The sequence below is a fragment of the Rattus norvegicus genome, chromosome 18 (genome assembly GCF_036323735.1).
Source record: "Rattus norvegicus strain BN/NHsdMcwi chromosome 18, GRCr8, whole genome shotgun sequence".
Classification (NCBI taxonomy): Eukaryota; Metazoa; Chordata; class Mammalia; order Rodentia; family Muridae; genus Rattus; species Rattus norvegicus.
In genome coordinates this window covers 24,286,296-24,310,997 of record NC_086036.1, presented here as the reverse complement: position 1 = coordinate 24,310,997, position 24,702 = coordinate 24,286,296, and the positions used below count along the sequence as shown (strand labels likewise).

At 48.2% G+C, this 24,702-nt stretch overlaps 2 protein-coding genes across 26 annotated transcripts in view; one reads left to right on the top strand and one right to left on the bottom strand.

Annotated features, from left to right (window-relative positions):
* Positions 1-24,702, top strand: part of LOC120098222 (uncharacterized) — a 702,255-nt gene that overhangs the window by 291,967 nt on the left and 385,586 nt on the right. The gene's annotated exons all lie outside the window — the stretch shown is intronic.
* Bin1 (bridging integrator 1) overlaps positions 1-24,702 on the bottom strand; it is a 58,622-nt gene that overhangs the window by 30,464 nt on the left and 3,456 nt on the right. Inside the window, exon 1 of one of the 24 annotated variants that reach the window (XM_063277075.1) lies at positions 6,986-7,135. The exons of 21 other annotated variants lie outside the window; for them this stretch is intronic. In XM_063277075.1, the coding sequence (XP_063133145.1) occupies positions 6,986-6,997 (12 nt within the window). In that variant the 5' untranslated portion in view covers positions 6,998-7,135. Of the gene's footprint in view, positions 1-6,985; positions 7,136-24,702 lie in introns of those variants that run through there. 2 more of the 24 variants (XM_063277077.1, XM_063277078.1) reach the window with 2 other exon arrangements.

Genomic DNA, 24,702 nt, shown 5'->3' with positions numbered 1-24,702 from the left:
GAAATACACATACATGCACACAAACCAATAATCTAAATACACAAGCAAAGACCAATAAGACAAAAAAAAGTACAAACAAAAAACAATATGGCACAAAAAGTATACGAAAGGACCACTGAGGTTGATTTCTGTTGGCCATGTGCTAGGCATGGGGCCTGCCCTGAAGTGTAGTTAACATGCTGCTCATGGAGCCTGCACTGAAGTGGTTCCCAGTGAGACTCCATTGCAGAAAACTAGTTTTTCCTTTGCAAGTGGGTAGCAGTTGCCGAGGACTTCTTCTTCCGAGTGGGATTCCCTGTCTAACGCCCCTTCTCGGCACTCAGACCCCTTTGGGCTTAAACCTGTGCAAAGCCTGGGCATGCCACCACAGTGTGGAAGGGTTCATCTGTGCATCAGACTTGTGGTGTCTAAAGAACATTGTTTTGGTAGAGTTATCCATCCCCTCTGGCTCTCAGAATCTCTCTGCCTCCTGTTCCTGAAAGATCCCTGAGTCCTGCGAGAGAGTTTGATGAAGACTTCCCAATTATGCATTGAGTGTTCCAGAATGTCTCACTCTCTGGACGTTGTTCTGCTGTGAATCTCTGTGTTAGCTCCCATCTCTGATGATGGCTAAGCAAAGCAACTGACCTAGGACTATTACAGAATGTCATTAGGAGTCATTTCATTGCTACATTCTTTTCATGGAGTAGTAGTATTTGATTTTCCCCTAGGCCCATGATTCATAAGAGAAATGTGTTGGTTTTTTTTTTTTTCTTTATTGAGTCTTTGGTTTAGGTAACAGGATAACTCCTAAGAAGAATTAGGCAATGTCCCTTCTGTTTCTATTTTGTGGAATAATTTGAAGGGTACTGATGCTAAGTCCTCTTTGGAGGCCTGATAGAATTCTATGCTTAGTCCATTCTTACCCTGGGCTTTTTTTTTTCCATTGGGAAGATTTTAATTACAACTTCTCTTTCACTGGGGCTGATGAGTCTATTTAAATTGCTTATCTGATCTTCATTTTACCTTGGTGGGTCATATATATCAAGGAATTTATTCATTTCATTTAGGTTTTTCAGTTCAATGGGGTACAGATATTCAAAGTTTGTCCTTATGATTCTCTGGATTTCTTTGGTGTCTGTTGTTATGCTCTCTCTATTTTGTTTCTTTGTTAATTTGGATTTTCTCTCTCCATCTTTTAGTTAATTTGTCTAAGCATTTATCGATCTTACTGATCTTTCTCAAAGAATCAACTCATTTCATTGACTCTTTGTATTGATTTCATATATTTGTTTCTAATTTGATTATTTCTTGTCACCACTCCATTGAGAGTGTAAGTTCTCCTTTTTTGTTCTAGACCTTTTAAGTTGTTAATATGGGGAGATATATATATATATATATATATATATATATATATATATATATGGTTCTATATACCTGCCTTTTAGAACTGCCTTCACTGTGTCCCATAGTTTTGGATGTGTTTCATTCGATTCTAAAATGTTTTTTTTTTTATTTCCTCCTTAACTTCTGACTTGACTCATTTTTCATTTAGTAGAGTTGTTCAGTGTCCATGAGTTTGTAAGCTTTCTGCTGTTTCTATTGTTATTGATACACAGCTTTAATCCGTGGTGGTCATATCTGAAGGAAGCATGGTGTTTTTCAATCTTCTTGTATCTGTTGAGACTTGCTTTGTGTCCCAGTATGTGGTCAGTTTTGGACGAAGTTCCATGAGGTGCAGAGAAGGAAACTGTTTTGTGCTTGGGCAAAATGTTCTGTAACTATGTCAAGTCCGTTTAGTGTATAACGTCTGTTAGCTCCACTATTTCTCTGTTTAGTTTTTGTCTGATTGGCCCATCTATTGGTAAGAGTGAGGTACTGAAGTCACTCACTATCACTGTGTGAAAGTTAACTGATTTTAGCTGTAGTAGTGTTTCTTTTTTATGGATTTGCATGCCCTTGTATTTGATATCTAAATGTTTAGGATTGCAATATCCTCTTGGAGGATGTTTTGTTCGATAAACATGTAGTATCCTTCCCTATCACCTCTGATTAGTTTTGGTTTAAAGAGTGAGTTGTAAGATATTAAAATGGCTACATCTATTTGCTTCAAAGGTTCATTTGCTTGGAATAACTTTTTGCTTCCTTTTACCCTGAGATAATGGTGAGGTGCAGCAGAAAGATGCATTAGAAAGAAAGATGGATCTTGCTTTTCTAATCCAATCTGTTAGCCTGTATTTTACCGGGGAATTTAGATGGTTAATATTGAGTGTTACTGTATTAGTGAGGGTTCTCTAGAGTCACAGAACTTATGAAATGAGTCTACATATAAAGGGAATTTATTGGAATGACTTACAGGCTGCAGTCCAACTAACCCAGCAGCAGGCAGCTGTGAATGGGAAGTCCAAGAGTCTAGAAGTTACTCAGCCCCATGAGGCTGGGTGTTGCAGCTGGCCTTCTGCATAAACTGTAATCCTGAAGAGGCCAGCTCCAACAGTTGTGCTGGCAAGTAAGTGCAAGCAGAGGAAGGAGAACAAACCCTTTCTTGTTCCACTGTCCTTACGTAGACCTCCAGCAGAAGGTACGGCTCAGATAGATTTACAGATTGGATTAGAAAGTCAGATCCATCTTTCTGCTGCGTCCAAGAAACATACCTCACAGGAAACATACCTCACCATTATCTCAGGGTAAAAGGATGGAAAAGGTTATTAAAGGTGAGCCTCTAGATTAAAGGTATGTGTCTTCCAGCTTCAAGAAGTGGGTCACATGTGTGCCCTCCATTTCTGAATTATAGTTCATTCCAGATATAATCAAGTTGACAACCAAGAATAGCCATCACAGTTACCAGGGAACTGTGTTTACTGATTCTGTTAGTTTGTTGTTATGGCGTGGGTTTCTCTCCCTCTTTAATTGACTTTTCGGGTACTGTTTAGTCCTTATGTCTCCTTGGATATAGTTGGCCTTCTGTAGACCTGGACTGGTAGATAGAAACTGTTTAAATAGGTTTTATGATGGAATGGTTTTCTTTCTCCATCAATTATGATCAATAGTTTCATGGGGTATAATAGTCTGGGTTAGCATTTGTGGTCTCTCAGACTTTGTAGAACATCCAGCCTGACAATTCTGGCTTTCAGAGTCTCCATTGAGAAGCCAGGTGTTATTCTGATGGGCCTTTCTTTATGTTATTTCATCTTCTTCACTTGCAGCTTGTAATGCCCTTCCTGTGTTCTGTATGTTTAGTGTTTTGATTATTATCTGTTGTAGGATTTTTTTTTTTTTGGTCCTGTCTATCTGACCTGAGTTTGTTCTCCTTCCTCTATCCCTATTACACTTAGATTTGATCTTTTCATAGTGTCCCAGATTTCTTGGATGTTTTGAGCCTTTTTTTTTTGACTCAAGTATCCATTTTTGTTACCTTGTCTTCAATGACTGAGGATATCTTTTCCTCTCTTGTTGATGAGGCTTACATCTGAGGTTTTTGTTTGACATTCTAAATTCATTTCCTGCTTTGTTTCCGTCTTGGGTTTTTTTGTTTGTTTGTTTGGTTGGTTGGTTGGTTTTTTTTTTTTTTTTTTTGTCGTTGTTTTGGTTTGGTTTGGTTTGGTTTAGTGATTCTATTTATATTTTTATGTCATTCATTAACTGTTTCCATTAGTTCATTCAACTATTTCTTTGTGTTCACGGGATTTATTCATACCCTGTCTAGTATCCTTGAACATATTCATAACTGCTATTCTGAAGTCCTTGACTTGAGTTTTAACCGTATTGAATTTCTCAGGGCCCACTGGTGAAGGTTTACTGTCCTGGCTATTCATGCTGTGTTTTCACACTGGAGTCTGGGCATCTGAAGTTATCATGATAGGGATTCTTCTAGGTGTTGATATATCGAGTCTTATCTTTATTGGGTAGGTATTTTGTATTTTGGTTTCTGTTGCCCTCTCTAGAATCTAGGTAAATGTGGCCTCAGGGACACTGGTAGTGGGTGACAGAAAGGAGTGAGGTGGGCTAGGAGGAAAGGCTGGTGGGGACTATGTGAAAGGCCAAGGGAGATTTGGTCCACACCAAGAGGTAAGTCCCCAGGGAGTAGAGACTTGGTGGGAGGAGGGGCTCCTGCAAGCAGGCTGCTACATGAAGGACTCAGAATAAGTCTGAACTGAACACAATAGAAGACCAGAAGGCTACTCAAAATCACTTGCCCACGTGCTCAGTGTGGCCTCTATGGGTCTCTGATAGCACTGAAGGTGTTTCTGGGCATCTGTGGCTGACACAAAGGAATGTAGATAGGCTAGAAGGGAAAGCTGGGAGGGTCCATGGGAAAGAGCTAACCAAGAGGCAGAATTTCCAGCAAATGGAGGTAGGGTTTGAGAAGGGTACTTGCAAGCAGGCTTTTACAGAACTAAGGGAGAGATTCACTCTTCCTCTTTTTCAGGTCGATTGTCTAAAGTATATTTTACAATGATAGCAAACTGACTAAAACGCTTTTCCTTCTTCCTTCTTTCTTTTATGTGGGTGCTAAGAATCTGAACTCAGGCTCTCGTGGTAACACAGCATGCACTTCACCAACTGTGCCCAACCCCAAAACATTCTCTTTATAAGTTACCCTGACTGTATTATACCAGCAAGAAATAGACGAAGACAGTGAAGCCGGAGCACCCAGGACTCCTTACCTTCTATCCAAAGCTCTACGAACAGCCAAGAAGGGAGTCTCAGACAGGCTGTCATGATGTCACCAAGAAGAAAGCTTCAGAAACAGCCTAAGAGACCAAATGCCCCTCCCCACTGATCTCACCACACTGCTAGGAACCCCACCCACCCACTCAACATGGGCTGAGCAGGAAAGGGGCCAAACAGGGTGTCCTCACATACCCAGACGATTCTGCTGCCACGGCCAAGGCCCATGACACTGCAGGGAAGCCCAGAATAAACACAGAACAGACCACCACAGACCAGAGAGGGTAGCAAGGGCTGCTGGTCCTGGCTGAAATCACTTACCATCAACTTCCTACTTGAGTAGACCATTAGAGTGACATAGGTGTAGCCATTATGTTTCTTCCTCCATAGCCCATATTTACACACACACACACACACACACACACACACACACACACACACACACACCCCTCTTCCCACAGACAGAGCCCAATCATCCCACTCACTGCAGTCTCTTGTGGTGAGCTCACAGACACAGAGAACTGGGGAAGCAGAGACCCTCTGTATCTGGACCAGGAGAGGCTGAAGAGCACAGACGTTAAGCTGAGCTTTGAAGGATGAGAAGGGTGGAGCGATGGTGGGTGCGGGGTGGTACCCAGGTTCCCCAGTTATAAATGGAACTGGAGAAGTGGGAAAATGAGGCAGAGAGGAGGTCCCAGAACATCAAACTGACATATGAGAGGATGGGGAATTGGCTCAGTGGGTAAACTGTTTGCCCTGCAAGTCATAGAAAGCTGACCTTATGGGTGCCACGTTTGGATGCCAGATGACCCCCACGAGCTCCCAGGGATTCTCCCGTCTCTGCCCCTGTGATTAGTGGCATCACAGACATGGGCTTTACACAGCTTCCAGAGATCCGAGCTCAGGTCACCCCGCTCGAGTAGTGCGAGCTCTAGCCACCACCCTAGCCCCATCTTTCTAGTCTTTCGTGAACCGTCTATTTCTATCCCGGTTCAACTCCTTGTCGTAGGACATATCTGGAAATCCCCGTGGCTGTCATATAGATTCTAAATCACGCACATAATAAAGGGAAGCCCCAGACCTTCAGTCACTAAGAGATCCACACACTCACCCTGAATGTCGCACTTAGCAAGGAACAAAGAGGAGCTCTCACGTGGGACAAACGATAAGACTCAGACTGGCCACACCTCCACATGTATGTGCTTGTCAGCACAGGAGGTCACTAATAGGCTCAGAGCCATCAGTCCAGGAAGGCTTATCAGTGCTACTCAATGAATGCCACCTCCTATCAGGGTTTCCTCTCCTCACATCCTCAGCCCTTGGTCAGATGTGAGTGGGGCTGAAGTGTCTGTCAACAGCTGCCTGAACACCTCAGCAAGGGCTCCAGGCCTCCCTCCGCAAACGTCAGCTGAAAGCCCCCCGCAGCCGTAAAAGGAGACGGCCCACTTTCCCTGGGAGGGCTGAGATGAGCGGCTGGGTGGCGGCCAGTGCCTACTGGAGCCACCTGTGCTTCTGAGAAGGGAGGAAGTCCTCCCTAAGCCCTAAGAGTAAGAAGAGAGGCCCTGGGCTCAGCATTCTCCTGGTGTATGTAAGACACCCTGCCAAAGACTGGAGCAACTCTGCAAGAGCCCGTCTTTCTTCCTCTTTCTCTTCCTCTTTCTCTCCCTCTCTCCCTCGGTGTGCTGAGGGTGGTGTGTGTGTGAGTGTGTGTGTGTGTGAGTGTGTGTGTGTGTGTGTGTGTGTGTGTGTGTGTGTGTGTGCGCGCGCGCGTGCCTGTCTGTCTGTCTGTCTCTGTTTCTCTCCTTTCCCTCACTCCCCCTCTCTCTCCCTCTGTGGTGTCTGTCTGTCTGTCTGTCTGTCTATCTCCGTTTCTCTCTCCCTCCCTCCCTCTCTCCCTCCCCCCTCTCTCTCTATGCTTGTGTCTGTCTGTCTCTCTCTCCCTCTCTCCCTCTCTCCCTCTCTCCCTCTCTCTCTCTCTCTCTCTCTCTCTCTCTCTCTCTCTCTCTCTCTCTCACACACACACACACACACACACACACACACACACACACACACACAGTCTAATGGTAGAGGTTAGGCAGGAATAAGCACTTTTCCAGAACTCAGGGTCAAACCCAGGAGCCATTTCCAGGAGGAAAGATAAGGGAACGGGAGAGCTGAAGGTCTCTGCCGTCCCACCTGCTGTAGGAAGCAGAGGAGGAACTCCACCCACCACTCACTCCATCTTGCCAACACTGGAGTGCCTACACAGACATGGGCACATGCACTCACCAGCCTTCCTCCCAGGACCCACCACTCCTTTGCTGAGACCCTCAAAAAGTCCTCAGGCCTTCACCTTTCTCATCATCTCCTCCCCAGCGGGCAGCAAGTCTGAGCCTCAGGAAGAAACTGTCTCCAAGTGAGTTTCATCCAGTCAGTAGGGTGCCTCCTCCACCCTCCCCGCCGATCTTCACACGGCAGAGGCTGTGGTTGGGGACCACAGAAACAGGATGCACACTCTAACGCCCTCACAAACTCACACTGGGGCGGACAGGAAGGCAAGCAAAAGGCCCTGTGAGAAACCAGACAGGTTTCCCCTGTGCGAAGCGAAAATGAGAAAGGGACCCCAGAATCAGGCCAAAGGTTTATCCATCTGTCCAGGTACCCCTGAGTTTTACTCTGATTCCCTGATACTCTAGGATACTCCTCTATGGGTCCCTCCTCACCCCTACACTCCTCTACCACACAGAGCTAGGATCAGCAAGCTAGGTGCTCTGGTTCAGAGCATAGTGGGGGCCTCCCTCTACCCCAAACTTAAAGGGTCTCCCAGGTTGGCAGAGGCAGAATGACAGCTGCAAGCCTTACAGGGAAATACAGAGCTATGAAAAGACAGACCAGGGATGTGGGAGTGGCCAGAGGTGGGTACCCAGGAGGAGAAGGGGTGCAGGGTCCTCCCCCCTCCTCCTTCTGTCCCAGAGGGCTCTCTGGTGGGGTGGCAATGGTGAAGATGACCAGCGACAGTTTCCACAGGGCCCATTCTCTATTACAAGGACCCTTAGCGTCCAAGATCCTTCCCAGCCCATCTCTTACACCCATGCCCATCTGGCTGTGCCCTAAAGATGAGGGGTTCTCCTCTCCCTCTCTGCTAGGACACTGGAGCGACCTGGGCTGGCTCTCACAAGGAGCCGGGACGCAGCCACCAAGCATCCAGGCTCCTGACAGTAAGAAGGAGGGAGTTCTGAAGAGAGGATGAAGGCCCATGCGTCACACCAGCCTCCACAGGTCCCCCTCGAACTCTCATTCTGAAAGAACCGACCTTGTCAAAAAAATGAACAGCACTTCACTGTGTGCTCGCCTCCTCCACACCCGCCATCTGACCTTTTCCTTGTTTGTTTGTTTGTTTGTTTGTTGTTTGTTTGTGACAGTGTCTCATGTAGCTCAGGCTGGCCTCAAGCTCCCTATGTAACCAAGAGTAAATTTGAACTTCTGATCCTCCTTCCTCTACCTCCCAAGTGCTAAGATTACTTCTGTGGCCAACACACCATTATGGAATCAAAGACGAGTTCAGATCCACTGCAACCACATAGAAAAGTAGGGCGTCAAAGAGCATGTCTTCTGATTCCAGTGCTGGGGAGGCAGGGACACAGATGGATTCCTGGGGCTTGCTGGCCAGCTGGAGAGCTAGAGAAGCAGAATCCGGGAGCCCCAGGTTCAGTGAGTAACTGACTCACCAAACAGGGGGGAAAGCAACTGAGAAAAAGATTAGTGTTGGCCTACACACACACATGCACATACACCCAAACACACACTCAAGCATACATATAGGTGCACGTACACAGGTTTGCTAATCAAAGGGAGGCATCTCAGAGTTTTTTAATGCTGTGATACAATACCATAACCAAAACCAACTTAGGGTGGGAAGGATTTATTTCATTTATAGTTCCAGCCCAGTCCATCACTGAGGAAATCTGGGCAAGAACTCAAGGCAGGAACTAAAGCAGAAGCCATGGAGGGATGCTGCTTGTTGGCTTGCTCCTCGTGGCTTGCTCAGCCTGCTTGTTTATAGCATCCGGGACTGCTTGCTCAGGGGTAATACCACTCACAGGGAGCTGGGACCTCCCACAATAATTATCAATCAGAAAATCCTACATGGTTGCCAACAGGCCAATCTGGTGAGAGCATTTTCTCATTTGAGGTTCCTTCTTTCCAAATGACCCTATCTTGAGGCAAGTTGACATAAAACTAGTCAGTGCAAGAAGTCTATGGATCAGCTGCATAACTGTTAACCAAAAGCCTGGTGAAGAAAAGCAATTCCAGACTCCATCCTATCCTGCTGAATTGCTTTAGGTGCCCTTCCATGCAATCCCTCCTCCACCCTGAGTTCTATGTATCAAGCCTGAGAAGCACTTGTAACTGTGGCCCAGCCTCCTCCATGTACCCTGGCCTTCTCTGAAGAGCCCTTCCCTGCTTACCTCTCTGCAAGTGGGAAGGCTGGTGTCAGGGACTCCTGCTTCCATTCTGCATTCACTGAGGCACAAATCTGTTCCCATCATGATTCTTTTTTCATGCTCAAATGTTCCAAATGTGACCAGTGGGAGCCTCCTGACATATCCCCATTTATCTTCCTGACCTTCTTTTCTAGCATTGCGAAATGTTCCAGACTCCTCCTATCCTGCCCTGCCTCCGCCCTAGAATCAGTCCTTTCTTCCCATTAGGTATCGCTGAACTGGAAATCCCTGGCATTTAGTCTTCACTTCATGTCTCACGCTCCTGATTATAGTCCTCTGGGGTGGTTAATATTGTCAATTTGATGGGAGATAGAATAACCTAGGAGAAGAACCTCCGGGTGTGGCTGTGACAGAGTTTCTATACTAGGCTAACTGAAGTGGGAACACCCACCCTAATCATGGGCGGCACCATCCCCTAGGCTATGGTGCTGAACTTGGGAGAAAGTGAGCTGAGCACTAGCATTCATCTCTCCTTGCTTCTTGACTTGGAAGCCATGTGACCGGCTGCCTCAGGCTCCTGCTATGACAAACTGTATCTCCTCAAACTATAAGCTGGAATAAACCTCTCCTTCCTTAAGTTCCAGATATTTTACCACACCAATGAAAGAAGTAACTTAGCCAGAAATAAGAAGAGCAAGACAGGGTAGACCAAAGGGCTTGATGGGAAAGAACCTCTTGCAGCATTGACTTAAGGACTGGGGATCTGATCCCCAGAAGCTATGGTAGGAGAGAGTGGACATAAACACACACACACACACACACACACACACACACACACACACACACACACACACACGAATAATATTTTTTTAAGCAAGAAAAGGGAACCAAAGCAAAGACACTACTGGGCACATTGCTAAGCAGAACAGAGCCAGGAGTCTGAAGCAGACATGAGTCAGTGCAGCTCAGATCTATCAGTGTGGGAAGAGAGACAGACCAGGATCAGCAGTCACCAGGCTGTCACCAGTTGGGGCTAAGACCAAGCAGCAGCTTCTTCAGGCTTCGCTGGCCAATGCTAGCGTGATAGGTTCCAACAGAGGTCATTTTCTTCCAACAGGAGAATGGCCGAGGGATGCTCACAGGCCTGTCCAGACCCTTTTCTTGTTCCAAGCTGCCATCTGAGCCACCTTCAACCACGGCTTCCACTCTTCTTCTCTGGAACAAGCAGGCTTATGGTAGCCATTTTGTGAGAGAGCAGACAGAGTCGCACCAAGCAGGGTGACATAGGACATAGCTTCATCACCAGGTGGCCCCTGGAGGTGACTCTTGCCTCTTGTGACTTGCGCTACTGACTGCTTGAGGGGTAGCTTCTCATCTCACCAAGCTCTGCCAAGGTCTCCTCAGAGCCTGAGTTCAAACACTGAGGTCTAAGCCTTCTGTGACATTCATATTGACTGTCAAATTGACAGGATCTAGAATCACCAGCAGCAAGCCTCTGTGTGTCTGTGGAGGACTTTTCTAGACTGGGCTAATTAAGGTAGGATGGTCCACCTTGAATGCAGGGAGCACCATCCCATAAGCTGGGATCCCAGAGAGACAGGACAAGAAGAGCTGAGCACCAGCATTCACTTCTCTGCTTCCTCACCTCAGACGAAACGTGACCAGCTGCTTCCACAACAATGGACCACATAAACCCTTCCTCCCTCCCTTTCTACCTTCCTCCCTCCCTCCCTTCTTCCCTCCTCCCCTCCCTCCCTTCCTTCCTTAAGTTGCTTTTGTCCAGTACATAACAAATGCATGCTCCGTCCCTTCAGAGCGGCCCCAGCAAAAGCGACTGAGCCTGTGACTGACAGCTCAAGCCTGAGGAGCCACTGCTGTGCCTAACCCCCAACTCCAAGAAGGAAGGGAAAGCAACCAAAGAGAGAAAGGTTTCAACTGGGGTTAGCCTGTGGGAGAGCACCAGGCTACTGGGCCCAGGGCCTTGCACCTGCTCCAGCTATAGTCTCAGTAGAGAGAATCGAGTTCCCACGCAGGAGCTCAATCTCTGAAAGCAAATCCAGGATGGAGAAGACCCTGGCCAGGAACAACCTTTGATGTTTTCTGCAGTGTAGCACCGGCTGGCCAGCCACCATCTGGCGCTGCCTTCCATCTTCAAAGTTAACACAAGTGTCTGTGATGCCAGTCTTGGGAAGAAGCCAGAGACAGAGTTCCATCTGTAGAAGACTAGAACGTTCACCCACCCTCAGACAGCCCCCCACCCCCACCAGAGGGACCCAAAGTAATGGACACCCATAAGATAGAGCTCATACATTTGTACCTGGGGTAGAAGGGTCTCCCCCATATACAGGCTCAGGCTACCTAAAGGGATAGACCTGAGTCTTCTCAGTTCAGCTCCTGAATCTCTTTAAGTCACCATCCTTGAGCCTCTTCCCCCCTGTCGTGCTGGGATTACAGGTGTGTACCACCAGTCCTAAGGAGAAAACCCAAGGACCTTATGCGCAGGCAAAGTAATCTACCAACAGAGCCACATTCCCAGCCCTCCAACATCATTCTCTCTTCTTACCGACTTTCACAAGGGGCAGATAACTGGGGAAGTGACAAGGAGTTTGCTAGCCAAATCAGTGAGCACTGAGTTCTGAAGGAAGGAACTCGAGTCCTCAGGCCTGTATAGTAAACACTGTACCAACTGGGCCATCCTCCCACCCATCAAGCCTGATTTTGATTGACTTCTGTTCTGTCAGGTTTTGCTATGTGGGGATATCCTTCAAAAGAGTAGATAAGTCAGGGAATACATTCAGGTGAGATTGCAGTGGCCAGAACATGGACAGGAAACGGAGAGAATAACCAGATATGATATGAAAAATGAGGGCAGGGGATCCAGGTTTGAACAATTAGAGAAAGGGCGTCATTTCCCCAGGATGGTGATACATGGGGCAGAGAAGTACCCAGAGATGCCAAGAAGTCTAAGGGGCCATAAGGCTCACCCTAGGAGTCACGGCTGGTTCCATACCTGTCATCTCCGCCTCCTGTTAACCTAGGTAGGATTGCTTTTCCCCAAGCCATCCCAATCCACCTAGCCCCCTCCCTACCCAGCTCTCCACATGTGGCCACACACCTCTATGACTCTCTCAAGCTCATGCTTAGCCTTCCTCGGGGATAGACAGCAGCTAAGCCCACAGCTCACAGACCGAGCTCCCTCCAGCAGCAGCCTTCTCGGCTGCAATTCTCCAGGGTCCTGCAAGAACCCCCAGCTTCTTGCCCTTTGCTTCTCGGTTAAAAGGGTGAAGTGATTGGAGATAGAGCTCAGCTAATAAACTGCTTTCCTTTATGAAGGTAAGCATGAAGACCTAAAATCCTAGAACCCACACAAAAAGACAGGCATGATGGAACACTGTAATCCTAGCACTGGAAGGTCAGAGTCAAAGGATTCCCCAGTCGGCCTAGACTATCAGGTCAGTGAAGGACTCTCTCTCAAAGAACAGAGATGGGCCAGGGCTTAAAGAGCTAAGTATGAAAGCAAGAGGCCTGGAAATTCGGGGTCCCAGAACCCATGTATCTGCTGGGTGGCAAAGCACCTTTCTGCAACCCCAGTCTTAGAAGGCAGACACAGGATTCCCCACAGCAAGGTGGCTAGGAAGATGGGTGAGCCCTGGGTTTGACTGAGATCCTGACTTAGAAGAATAAGGTAGAAGAGAGGGCAACATCAGCTTTAGGCCTCCATACATGTCACACACACACACACACACACACACACACACACACACACACACACACACACACACAAGGATAAGACGGTAGTCCTCAGAGATCATTGAGAGGGAAGCTTGAAGGACTGCCCCCATAGGGACAGTCTTGCAGAACCGGCAGCAGCCACTGTGTGGAGTCCTGACTGGGCCTCAATAGTCTGGCCCTAGAGCTGGGCCAAAAGGCTGGCAACCAGGCATGGCCAGTGGAATGTGAATGGCATGAGGTGACCCCAGGACCTGTCATGTTGGGTGGGGCACAGTCCCCACAGGCACATGCCCTACCCCTGGCTGTAGCCCTGTACCCACCTATCCAGATATGTCATCAGAGCCACCGCTCCTTGCCCCAACACGAGGGTGGCGTTATTCTCAGCCCAGGCATGGGGGTGGAACTGCCTCTTAAGCCACCGTCTCCCACCCCCTCAGCACCTGCTGCCTGGGTTGCTACGGAAGAACACAAATGGGCCCAGCGTGCCAGCTGTCTTAGCAGGCACACAGCCCTGGGTTCCACTCCCAGCACTATAAAACACAAACAGAAGCACTGAAAATTTACGTTATTCCATAAAAAAAAATAAGCATGCTTTTTGGTTTGTTTTGTTTTTCTTTCCTGCCTTCTCAACAAGAGTGAATCGTGGGGAGATGGCTCAGCCAGTAAAGTGCTTCCTTGCAAACATGAAGACCTGGGTTCAATTCCTTCCCCCAAAACTATACGACATGGTAGTACACGCCATAGTTCTAGCATGGGGAGGGGGGCAGAAGAGGGAGACCTGTGGAGCTCACTAACCAGTCAGCCTAGTTGGATCAGAGAGCTCCAGGCCAGTGAAAACCTCTGTCTCAAAGACACAGGGTACCTAAGAAATGACTCCTGGGGTTGACTTTTGACCAATACATGCATGCACACACATGTGAACACACAAACACATGGGAAAGAAAAGTCACGGGAATTCATATTTTCCTTCCAACTGTCCATAATTTCTTCCTATAAGGCAATAATCAATGGTGTGGAAGTAATGTCTGTGGTCCCAATACTTGGAAGGCTCAGGCAGGAGGACCATGAGTTCAAGACCAGCCTGGGCTGTATACCAGACCCCTATTGTTCCTGTCTTGGCAAAGAAAGTGACTTAGAAAGCATGGTAGGCAAAGAGAAAACTAAAGACAGTGCAGAGGCCAGAAAAGCCACCGACCTCCTACCTCTGTACTGTTGAAACTCATCCTTAAGTCTCCTGCCAGCCACTAATGGCTCCTAGAGCTTCTCATCTTTCTTTCATAGGAGATGGTGGGTATTTCTTGACCCAGCTGTTACCCCCACATCAGGGACCGAGCCAGCTTTATTCATATCCAACCCTGAACCTCTGGGGACCCTTATTCATAAGAAAACCCCGGGTTATTCAGCCTGGCACATTTCTGGAGTGGATAGGAGATCCTCACGGAAAAATCCCTGACACAGTTCAGCGTGCAGTTCACTTTCTCTGGAGAGCTAGCCTCCAAGGTAGCCCACATCCCAAACACATACCGGGGCCTCAGAAAAAAAAGGCAGCCCACACAGGGGTTCCATCTATAAACATAGAAGCTCTGTCATTTGCACTAGGGTAGACACTTCCCCTCACCCATCCTCTCACCCCCTGTATTCAAGAGGATAGCACAAAGTGGGCAGGGTCAGGACTAAGGGGGCAGCTCAGGAGGAGACAGTGTAAGGACCAGAGTTCCAATCCCTAACTCCATCACTGGGTGGGTGGCTATGGAAGATACGGCAGGAACACTTGGGCAGGCTGACTGCCAACCCAACTTTAAGTTCAGAGACCTTGTCTCAAGGGAATAATGCTGAGGATGATATACCAGGACACCCAATGTCCTCCCTCTGACCTCCATGTCTCTTTCTCTCTCTCTCTCTCTCTCTCTCTCTCTCTCTCTCTCTCTCTCTCTCTCTCTCTCTCTCTCTCTCTCTCGGCAAAACCAACCTGGACCCAAAATAAGACTCAGGAAGAAGGAAATCCCAGGGCTTCCCTACACAGAAAAGGGAAGGAGGGAGACCATACTCTGAGCGCCCGTCTGCCTCCTCCACCTGCAGCCCCAGCCTGAGCCACATACAGCACAGAGTTCAATTCCTAGAGACAGCCACAACCACAGAGACAACGCAAGGCTGCAGCGGCAGCTACCTGCAGACCACGGCAGCCTTCCCAGGAACTCCGTCAGGTGGAGCAGATGAATCCTGTCAGGAGAAGGGGGACAGGGTAGGGTGGGGTATAGGTTCTCTCCTTTCCCTTTTTAGAGGCAAAGTGAACTTAGAGAGTGCGCAAATCCGCAGGAGACATTCTCTCCCCTTTCTGAGAGTTTGAGCTTCTCAACTATCTCTCAGTTGTCACTACATTTCCCTCCTCCCTTTTATCCCATCCCCTGGCCTCCCCACCCATTGTCCCACCTAAATCAGAGCCCCTATCTACCCCCACCACACATGTCTGACCACTGAGCCAGTCCCGTGGAATAGAATAACTCGTGCACTCTTAGTCCTAAGAAGCATCCAGAGCATGGAAATGGGGTCCTCTGAAGGCCTCTGGGTATCGGGCCAGTGCCCAGGGCTCAGTGGTGAGGCCCAGGTTTGCCAGAGCTCAGGCATCTTGGCTGAAGCCCCAGGGAGAGGCTGAACTTAGAAAAAGGTCCAAAGAAAGAAGCTGCAGCTGTTAGAAGGGGGTTGAACTGTTAAGGTTGCCCTGGCACCCTATCCCCCTTCCGGCCCTGAAGCCCCGGCAAAGCTCCTCTAACCATAGGCGGCCATGGAAATCTCCACCCTGTCACCAGCCAACAACTTTATAGCCCATACACAACAGAATGCATCACCGCTCTCCCTCCTCCCCCAGACCTGCATCGAGAGCCAGGCATGGTCACAGCTAACGGGACCCAAGAGTGAGAGACAGGCCCAAGCCTTTCTACGTCAATGGCTAAGGAAGGTGAATGGGTCCTGACATTCCTGCTCACCAGAACCACTTGTGCCACCCCCTCGTCACACACCTCCTGCCCCTATACCGTCACACCTCTCCAACAGGCCTTTAAGAAGGCATAAGCAGAACCAAACATACAGGAGGCTGCCTACTAGCCTCACCTGACCCAAGCCCTTAGGCTTCTCAGAAATAGCTTCTTTCTGGCCAAAGCTACTCCCCCTGGGAATGAAGAGCCCACTTCCTCTCCCCAGCTATCCTGAGGTCCCTGTGCCTGGAGTCAATGAGACACCAAAACATTGAATACTTGGGAGAGCACAAGCTGGGGAGATAAAATGTTTCTGGATGCACCTGAGGAAGGGGGCTAAAGGGCTTGACCTGGGAGGCTAGGAGCGCAGGTCAACGGGTGAGGTGTTTGCCACAAGAGCAAACGAATCTGAATTTGATCCTCGAAACCCACGTAAAAGTGTCAAGCCCATGCACTGGAATATACTGATGACCCCAGCTCTGGGAGGTAGAGACCGGCAGTTCCCAGGGGTTCACTAGGCAGCCACATGGCTTACTAGCTCCAAACCATGCGAGACCCTATCTCAAAAAACCAAGATGAGAGCAAGCCAGGAAGATGGGCCCGTGGTTAAAGGCAATAGCCACCTGAAACCCTTGGACAAGATAGATAGATAGATAGATAGATAGATAGATAGATAGATAGATAGATGGATGGATGGATGGATGGATGGATGGATGGATGGATGGATACATACATACATACATACATACATACATACATACATACATACATACAGTTACAGATAGAGTGATAGATAGATAGATAGATAGATAGATAGATAGATAGATAGATAGAGTGAGTTACAGATAGAGTTATAGATAGATAGATAGATAGATAGATAGATAGATAGATAGATAGATAGATGGATGGATGGATGGATGGATGGATGGATGGATGGATGGATGGATGGATACATACATACATACATACATACATACATACAGTTACAGATAGAGTGATAGATAGATAGATAGATAGATAGATAGAGTGAGTTACAGATAGAGTTATAGATAGATAAGTTATAGATAGATAGATAGATAGATAGATAGATAGATCTTATAGATAGAGTTATAGATAGATAGATAGATAGATCTTATAGATAGTTATAGATAGATAGATAGATAGTAGATAGATAGAGTTATAGAGTTATAGATAGATAAAGTTATAGATAGATAGATTGACTGCTAGATAGATGATAGTTACAGATAAAGTGATAGATAGATAGATAGATAGATAGATAGATAGATAGATAGATAGATTGACTGCTAGATAGATGATAGATAGTTACAGATAAAGTGATAGATAGATAGATAGATAGATAGATAGATAGATAGATAGATAGATAGATAGATTGACTGCTAGATAGATGATAGATAGTTACAGATAAAGTGATAGATAGATAGATAGATAGATAGATAGATAGATAGATAGATGATAGATAGATAGATAGACTGCTAGATAGATGATAGATAGTTACAGATAAAGTGATAGATAGATAGACAGACAGACAGACAGACAGACAGACAGACAGACAGACAGACAGACGGATGTAGTAATGTATATTTGTAATTCCAGCATGCCTACAGTGAGAGGAGAAAAGAACAGAGAAGTGTCTGGAAGGTCATGGGTTGGCTACCTGGAGGACACATAGGAGCAGCAGAAACAAGAGACTCATCTTCAACAAAGTGGAAGTTGAGAACCAACTCCCAAAAGTTATCTCCAAACCTCTACACACCCCTGACACAAACCTTCACTCACACACATACAAGTTCTAGATTAATTCATGAACTTAAAAGTTAATTTTAAGGGCTGGAGAGATGGCTCAGCGGTTAAGAGCACCCGACTGCTCTTCCAGAGGTCATGAGTTCAATTCCCAGCAACCACATGGTGGCTCACAACCATCTGTAAAGAGATCCGATGCCCTCTTCTGGTGTGTCTGAAGACAGCTACAGTGTACTTATATATAATAAATAAATAAATCTTAAAAAAAAAAAAAAAAACAACCTGTGGTTTAAAAAAAAAAAAAAAAAAAAAAAAAAAAGTTAATTTTAAAGAAAGATGAACAGAGTCCTGAAGTTGACCTCTGACCTCCACACATGCGCACGCACATGCTAGCACAAGCCAGCCCTAGTCTGAGGCAAAGCCAGTTACCTCCCCAAGCTGGCCTCCATTTATCTCTTCTCAGCCTTAGGCCTTATCCTCCCCAACTGCATTAACTTCCGTCTCAAACAAGCCATAAGAGGTCTACTTTGACGACTGCCTGGAACCTGGCACCTTGCCCTGGAGCTCAGCTCAGGTCTCCCTTCTCTCCGCAGCCTCAGCAGATCATCCAGACCTGAGGGGACACTGTGAGAGGTGGGCAGCTCCTCACGCTCAGCCTCCTGTCCCATAATGGCCAGATGCTCAGTGAGAGAAAGAGCCTCAGACCAAGTGAGCTGCATTGTCCCCAGACTTTAACTGAGGTCAGATGTGATGCATACAAAGTGAAGAGTCCGCAGGGGCTGTCCCGACATGGTGCCAGGGTGGTGGTACAAGGAGCAGAGCCTGTGGTAGAATGAAAGGTCTGGGACGTGCAGCAACTCTGACAGGGGGGACACCTCCCTAACTAGACCGGTAGTAGCTGCTGTCTGTGGCCACCCACTCACTCCCATGATGACCTGGGGCTCAGCATAGTGCAGGGCCCTCACGCTGCAGCGGGAAGATGATGCAGCTGGGCATCCTTCCCAAGGACACTAGGGACACAGAAATACTCGGAGACAGTGTGAGGCTCACTTCAAGCCCCATGTTGTGACCCCAATCCATTTGCTGTGAAACTTGGGATCTGGGGCAGGGAGTAGGACAAAAGTTCAGGGTCTGGAAGGAAAAAAAAGCCTAAGAACCACCTCTAAGGATGGAGACAGTAGCTGCAAGATGAGATCTCAGGCCTAGCAAACCACACTGCCCCAGCCCTTGGTCCATACAGCCCAGTACGTCTGTCTCTTGTAAGTTTGCTCATATAGGGCATTTCTCTGCTGAGGACCAAGGTCCTGTTTGTTATCTGACCTAAAAGCAAGCAATGGCCCCCCAACACACAACACACAAACACACACACACACACACACACACACACACACACACACAGATACACACAGACACATACACAGAGAGAGAGAGAGACAGGCAGGCAGGCACACATGCACGTACACACAGACAGACAGATACACACAGACACACACACCACACACACAGAGACAGATAGACACACAGGCATGCACGCACACATGCACACGCACATGCGTACACTCACACACACACCGCCCTGACCAGCCACGAGAACCATCTGACCAGGCAGCAGATCTGCGCCACTTGCCGAGATTTGACTCCACCACATGCCTAAGCTATTTACTCATCCATCTGACCACGAAGGAAGGGAGGCCTAGATTAGCCTACTGTGGCAGAGTAGAGTGGGATAACCCCAGTCCTGCAGTGAGTTTCTCCACCACGAAACACAGCCTCCAGGCCTGTCAGGCATCAGCACTGTCCCCTGGTGTCAGAAGCCATACATCCTTTATCAATAGGCAAACTGGTCCTCCGATTCCACAACCCCAGATTCAACAAACTGAATACCAAAAACATTTCAAAAGGCAAAATGGTGTCTGAACGCACACAGATGGTTTTGCTTGCTGTTGTATCCGAATGATAAACGGAGTAGCATGTGTTCGCACCAAATTGACCACCATAAACCATTTAGAGAGAGCTGGCACATATAGGAAGATGTGTGTAGTTAGTTTTGATGCAACTATTACATTAATTTATGTAACACGCTTGACCGCTGGAAGACTTGGACATTGGCACCCTGGGTATCCTCAAATCCATTTTCTAAGGACCTTGAGGAATGATTTCATGCTTAAAATACCTTCTGTGTGCTGGGCTGGAGGTCTAGACATCACTGAGGCAGGAGGCAGTACCTTGCCCTTGAGAATAGAGACAGGATTTACTCTGCAGCCTGGGCCCAGGCCACATGGGGTGCAGTGCCAGGCCCAGGCCACAGGGGGCGCAGTGCCAGGCGCGGAGAAATAACTTCTAGCTTCTATAGGGTCAACAGCATAGCTGTTTCCTCCCTAGAACAGTTTTTAAAACCTAGTATCTCAGTGATTTTAAGAGGAATTTTGTAGAAATAATGGAAAATAAAATACACCGTATATAATTTAGAGTAAAAAGTGTTTCAGAGCCGGAGAAATGACTCAATCAAGCGAATGCAAGTGTAAGGTCCAGAGCTCAGGTCCCGAGCTTCCTCGTAAATCCCGGGGCACAGCACTGCGCACCAGTAACTCCGACACTGGAGGAGGCAGACGCAGGGGTCTCATGCACAGCAAGCTCCGGGTTCCAGGAGACACCTCGTTCCCAAGACTAAGGTTCTCTGGCCTCCAGCACCAATTGTGAGGCTGAGTTGTCACCTTCAGTCTTGCTCTTGAAACGCAGGCCTCCACCACCTACCAAACAGTACAAACTTCCACTCCAGGTGGGATTAGGGCTACATCTTAATTAAGGGTCAAGTGCTTCAGGGGCTAAAGTCCACCTCACCTATATATGTCTCCTCTCCTTTCTACTGCAAGAGAGGTAGGTGGTCACCCACAAGTCTGGTTGGGCCAGAGACAGAGTCTGAAATGTCAACCACAGGACCAAGCATCTTTTTCTTTCTTTTCAAAATACATTTTATTACATCTGTGTATTTGTTCGTTCATTCATTCATTCATGTGTACCTACACGTGCATGTGAGCATATGTACCATGGCACGTATGTGGAAGTCGGCCCTCTTCTTCCAACCTATGGAATCCCCAGGGATCTGGGATAGAACGCTGGAGGTCAGGCTTGATAACAAGTGCCTTTTTATTTCCCCAGCCACCTTACCGGCCCCTTAGTTTCTTCACTGGGACTCACAACACTGCAACAATGATGGCAGGACGTAGGTAGTTATGATTCGTGGCTATTATTATTAACGATATTAGATCAAGCTTCCCTTGGGCAGGAAAAGCAGCCTTTCTCTTCTCCATTAATCAGCCCCGCCCCTTAATGGCTAAATGGCATATGAAATTAGGAGGTGGCAACCTCTTGTAGGGGGCTTTAGAGGCCTGGCTTTCTGAGGAAGCAGGTTTCATTAACCCGGTTTCAGAAGGGGAGCCTGAGGTTACAGAGACTGCCGTGATTTGCCCAAGGACAGAACAGTGTTGCTATGGGGCGATGACTCAGCCTGTGATCATCCACTGCAACATTGCCTGTGTGGGACCCCTGCAGTCACCTTTGGTAGCATTTTGAGGTGCCTCTCCCATGCTTCCCAAAGTCTGCTCTGAACGGGCACCCCAGCCCACCTGGCCCTGCACAAACACCCAAGCCAAGACACACATCTGTCCTAGCCTGTCCCTCTGTGGTATAACATTTTAGGATTAGTATCCTTTTCTTTGCATTCTTAAGACTTGGTGGAAGCTGGCCAAAGAGGCAGCTTTTAGGAAAACACAACACACCAGACATCCACCAGGAAGTCCCCACTACCAGAGGTGGCTTCTCACCTGGAGACCAGAATTTCTCCCTAGCCTTTCCCATCTAGCCAGCCACCTGCATCTGTAGTCACACCTAAAGACCCAAGCTCAGGCATAGGTCTCCATAAATGGAACACACTCCTGCTGTGGCCACTTGTGTGACAGCCAGGTATGTCTCCAGCTAGGGTGCTTAGCGCACAGTGGGCGCTATGTGTCCCATCCTGTGCAAGTTCATCACCATGCCAACAGTGTCAAGAGACAGAGAAAGGACTCAGGTTAGTTTATTAGTGGAGCTGAGTTAACTCTAAAATACTCTGATTCAAAGTACAAGCTTTCTACCTTCAAGACTGCCTCTCTGCACAACACTTATTCGTGTGCATGTACACCACACACACACACACACACACACACACACACACACACACACAGACTGTTATCCTAAGCCCTAACCGGCTAACAGCTCAGCAGGGATTAGCTGTCTACAGAGGCCTATAATAGACACTCCCAGGGAGCGATCTGAGTAGTGAGCCTTGTAGGGAAAGAGGGTTCCAAGGAGGTTCTGTGGCATCAGTCTACCTCTTAGCTGACATGTAGTGAACATGTACTATATAGCCATGCATCTGTCAAAGGCTTTCTGTTCTTCACAATCAATCATGCCTATGAAGAGAGCTGTTGTTATCCCCAGTTTATCGCCCAGTAGGGCGGTGGGGAGGTCAGGAAGGACCTGCCACCTGACTAAGGTCCTGCAGCCAGTCAGGGGGACCTAGAGGCCCCATGCTCTCTGCTCCCACCCAGGGTGATATACAGGATAGAAAATCTACCTCAGGGGATGAGCTATATGCAACAGAGGACTGAAACTTTCTCAGTATTGTCCCAGCTTCCCTACTTGGAAAGAATGTACCCAAGGCCGCCAGTGCAGAAGCCAGAGCAGGAGGGTGGAAAGGGAACCTCAGAAGATGAACTGCAAGGCAGTGGGGAAAGTGGTCTGCCTCTGCGGCTGGGGGACTTCTGGGGGGGGCAGAGATTCCCACTCCAGCATGCAACTTCATTTTTACCCAGCCACGCCTTCCCTCTCATGGCACTGAAATTCTCTCCATCCTCTCTAGCCCTTTGTACCTCACCAGGCCTTTGTGTTCTAAGCATCCAGCAGGCTCTCCCTTGTCTACCATCCCCCAAGATAATAGCAATTACCTGGCTTCTACCTGCCACAGCCAGTAGAGTTCTGAGGCGGCCAGGCCTGGAGGCGGGGCTCAGGAAGACCCCATGGACACGCTCACAGCTCTTCAACGCTTTCCTGAGCCCAGTGTCTCCAGAGCATCTCTCCTGACCCCACTCCCAAGTACCCAACACCCCACACAGGATGCAGGACCTTGCAGAGAATAGAAACCATTTACATAAAGAATTTTCAGGAAATCTGATCTAGGCTGGAAGATTCAGCAGAGCCTGCCCAAGCTCAAGGAGAGAGGCCCGGTGCGGAGAGTTTCAGAAGGAGGAAAAGAGATGGTCCAGCCATCTCCAGGGTAGAGGGAAATACAGAGATAGAAAGGGGATGTTGAAGATGCCTTTCATGAAGCACAGCAGCTTTAGCCTGGGTCCTCAGACTGGAGAGACGCCGGTGTAAGTAAAACCAGTGACCCGGATGACCTCAGTTGCAAGGGCTACGTGATTCGAGCAGGCAGTCAGGATTATGCAGCAAAAGCCCATTCTGTTAAAGGGAACAAACATACGCTCCTCCAGGGAGCCAAGCTACTCTTTGGGTCACTACCAGAAGCGTTATGTTCATACCCAGCTCATACTAAGAAGTCTGATGTGCCTTCCACGTGGGAAGAGCTTGACCACGCAGAGGAGCACAGTGCAATGGCTCGCCTTGTGTCATGGCGGCATATCAGCGACTGACGTGATGCTGCAGTTCACCGCCATGGGTCAGGGTCTTACGGATGACAGCGGCTGCCCCTTTCTTTGCTAAGCATCTGCTCCATAGGCCAGAGATGTGCTGTGCACTGACAGCCCCGGACTTCCCACTCCCACTGGGGTTCCAAACGCTCTTGTTCGCACCCCTCCAAGCATGCCCAAGGACAGCCACAGTCAAGGGAAGATTACCTAGTTGTGCATTCCCACCATAACCCAAGACCTTCTACCTGTGCTCAACTGCTGGCCCAATACTGTGAGAGCGAAGCCCAGCCTCCCTCGTGCACTCTCCCCTGAGGACTCCTAGGCCTTGGACTAGGGCAGGCAAAGATTCCACACCCCCACCCCAGCTGTCCTTTTCCCCAACCACCCCATCCCCCACGGCCCCTGCTGGCCAACCTCTAATCCTCCTGTCATCTGACCCAGCCTCCACCCTAAACTGGCTTTGCCGAGCCACCCTTCTGAGGCCCAAAAATGGACACAGTCATTTATAGAGGGTCAGCTAAGCCAAATGCAATGGGATGATGACCTCATGAAGTCCATGGGCATAGGCACACTTGCTCTCTGCGGGCATACAGCAGCCGTACTGAATAAGTCCCATGGAGGCCTGAATGATACGCTTCCTGCCTGAAGCAGCATGCAGGGACTCAACCTAGGACAAGGCAGCTGGCATGTGTGCAACCAGGAAAGTAGAGGAGAGCACAAGCAGCTAACTCCCTGGTCTGGGCCAGCCAGGGCTCCCAGATCAAGCACCCAAATACCCGAATTCATTCATAAACATCCACTAAACACCCATCAGAGCCAGACACAAGAGGGGTACAAACAGATCTGCCCAGGACCGTGAAGGAGGCAGATGAATCAAAGGTACTCAAAACCCAAGGAGGCAGATGAATCAAAGGTACCCAAAACCCATTAGGGAAGACAGCGGAAAGGTGGCTCTATGACCCACATGGGACCCCATGACACTAGAGGGCACACTGGCCTCTCTTGTCACTGAGTCTCCATGGATGTCAAGGCTGAGAAGTTGGGAAGAAGAAAAACAACGGAGGGAATGGGGCCTTCTGCCTATGCAGATGCACTGAAGGCTTTCTTCTAATTGTCTCTGAGCGTGCACATGCGTGCAAAGGCCAGAGTCTCTCGGGGTCTCTCGCTGAACCTGGAGCTCACTCCTATCACTAGGGTGTGATCCCAGAGTTGGGATCACACAGCTCACAGCACTTCCGCTCCCAGCTTCACATGCGAGTTCCGGGGGAATGGAACTCAGACCTTCATATTTGTGTGGAAAACACTTTTCCAACTGAGCCATCTCCCCAACTGTCTCTGTGCTCTCCACCATAGCAGATGCTAGCTACCCTTGCTCAGAAAACACCCTTTGGTGACGATATAAATAAAAAGATTAAAATTGCCCTGTGGCTAGTTTGACCAAGGAAGTAGATCCAGGATCAGGACTGCTTGTAA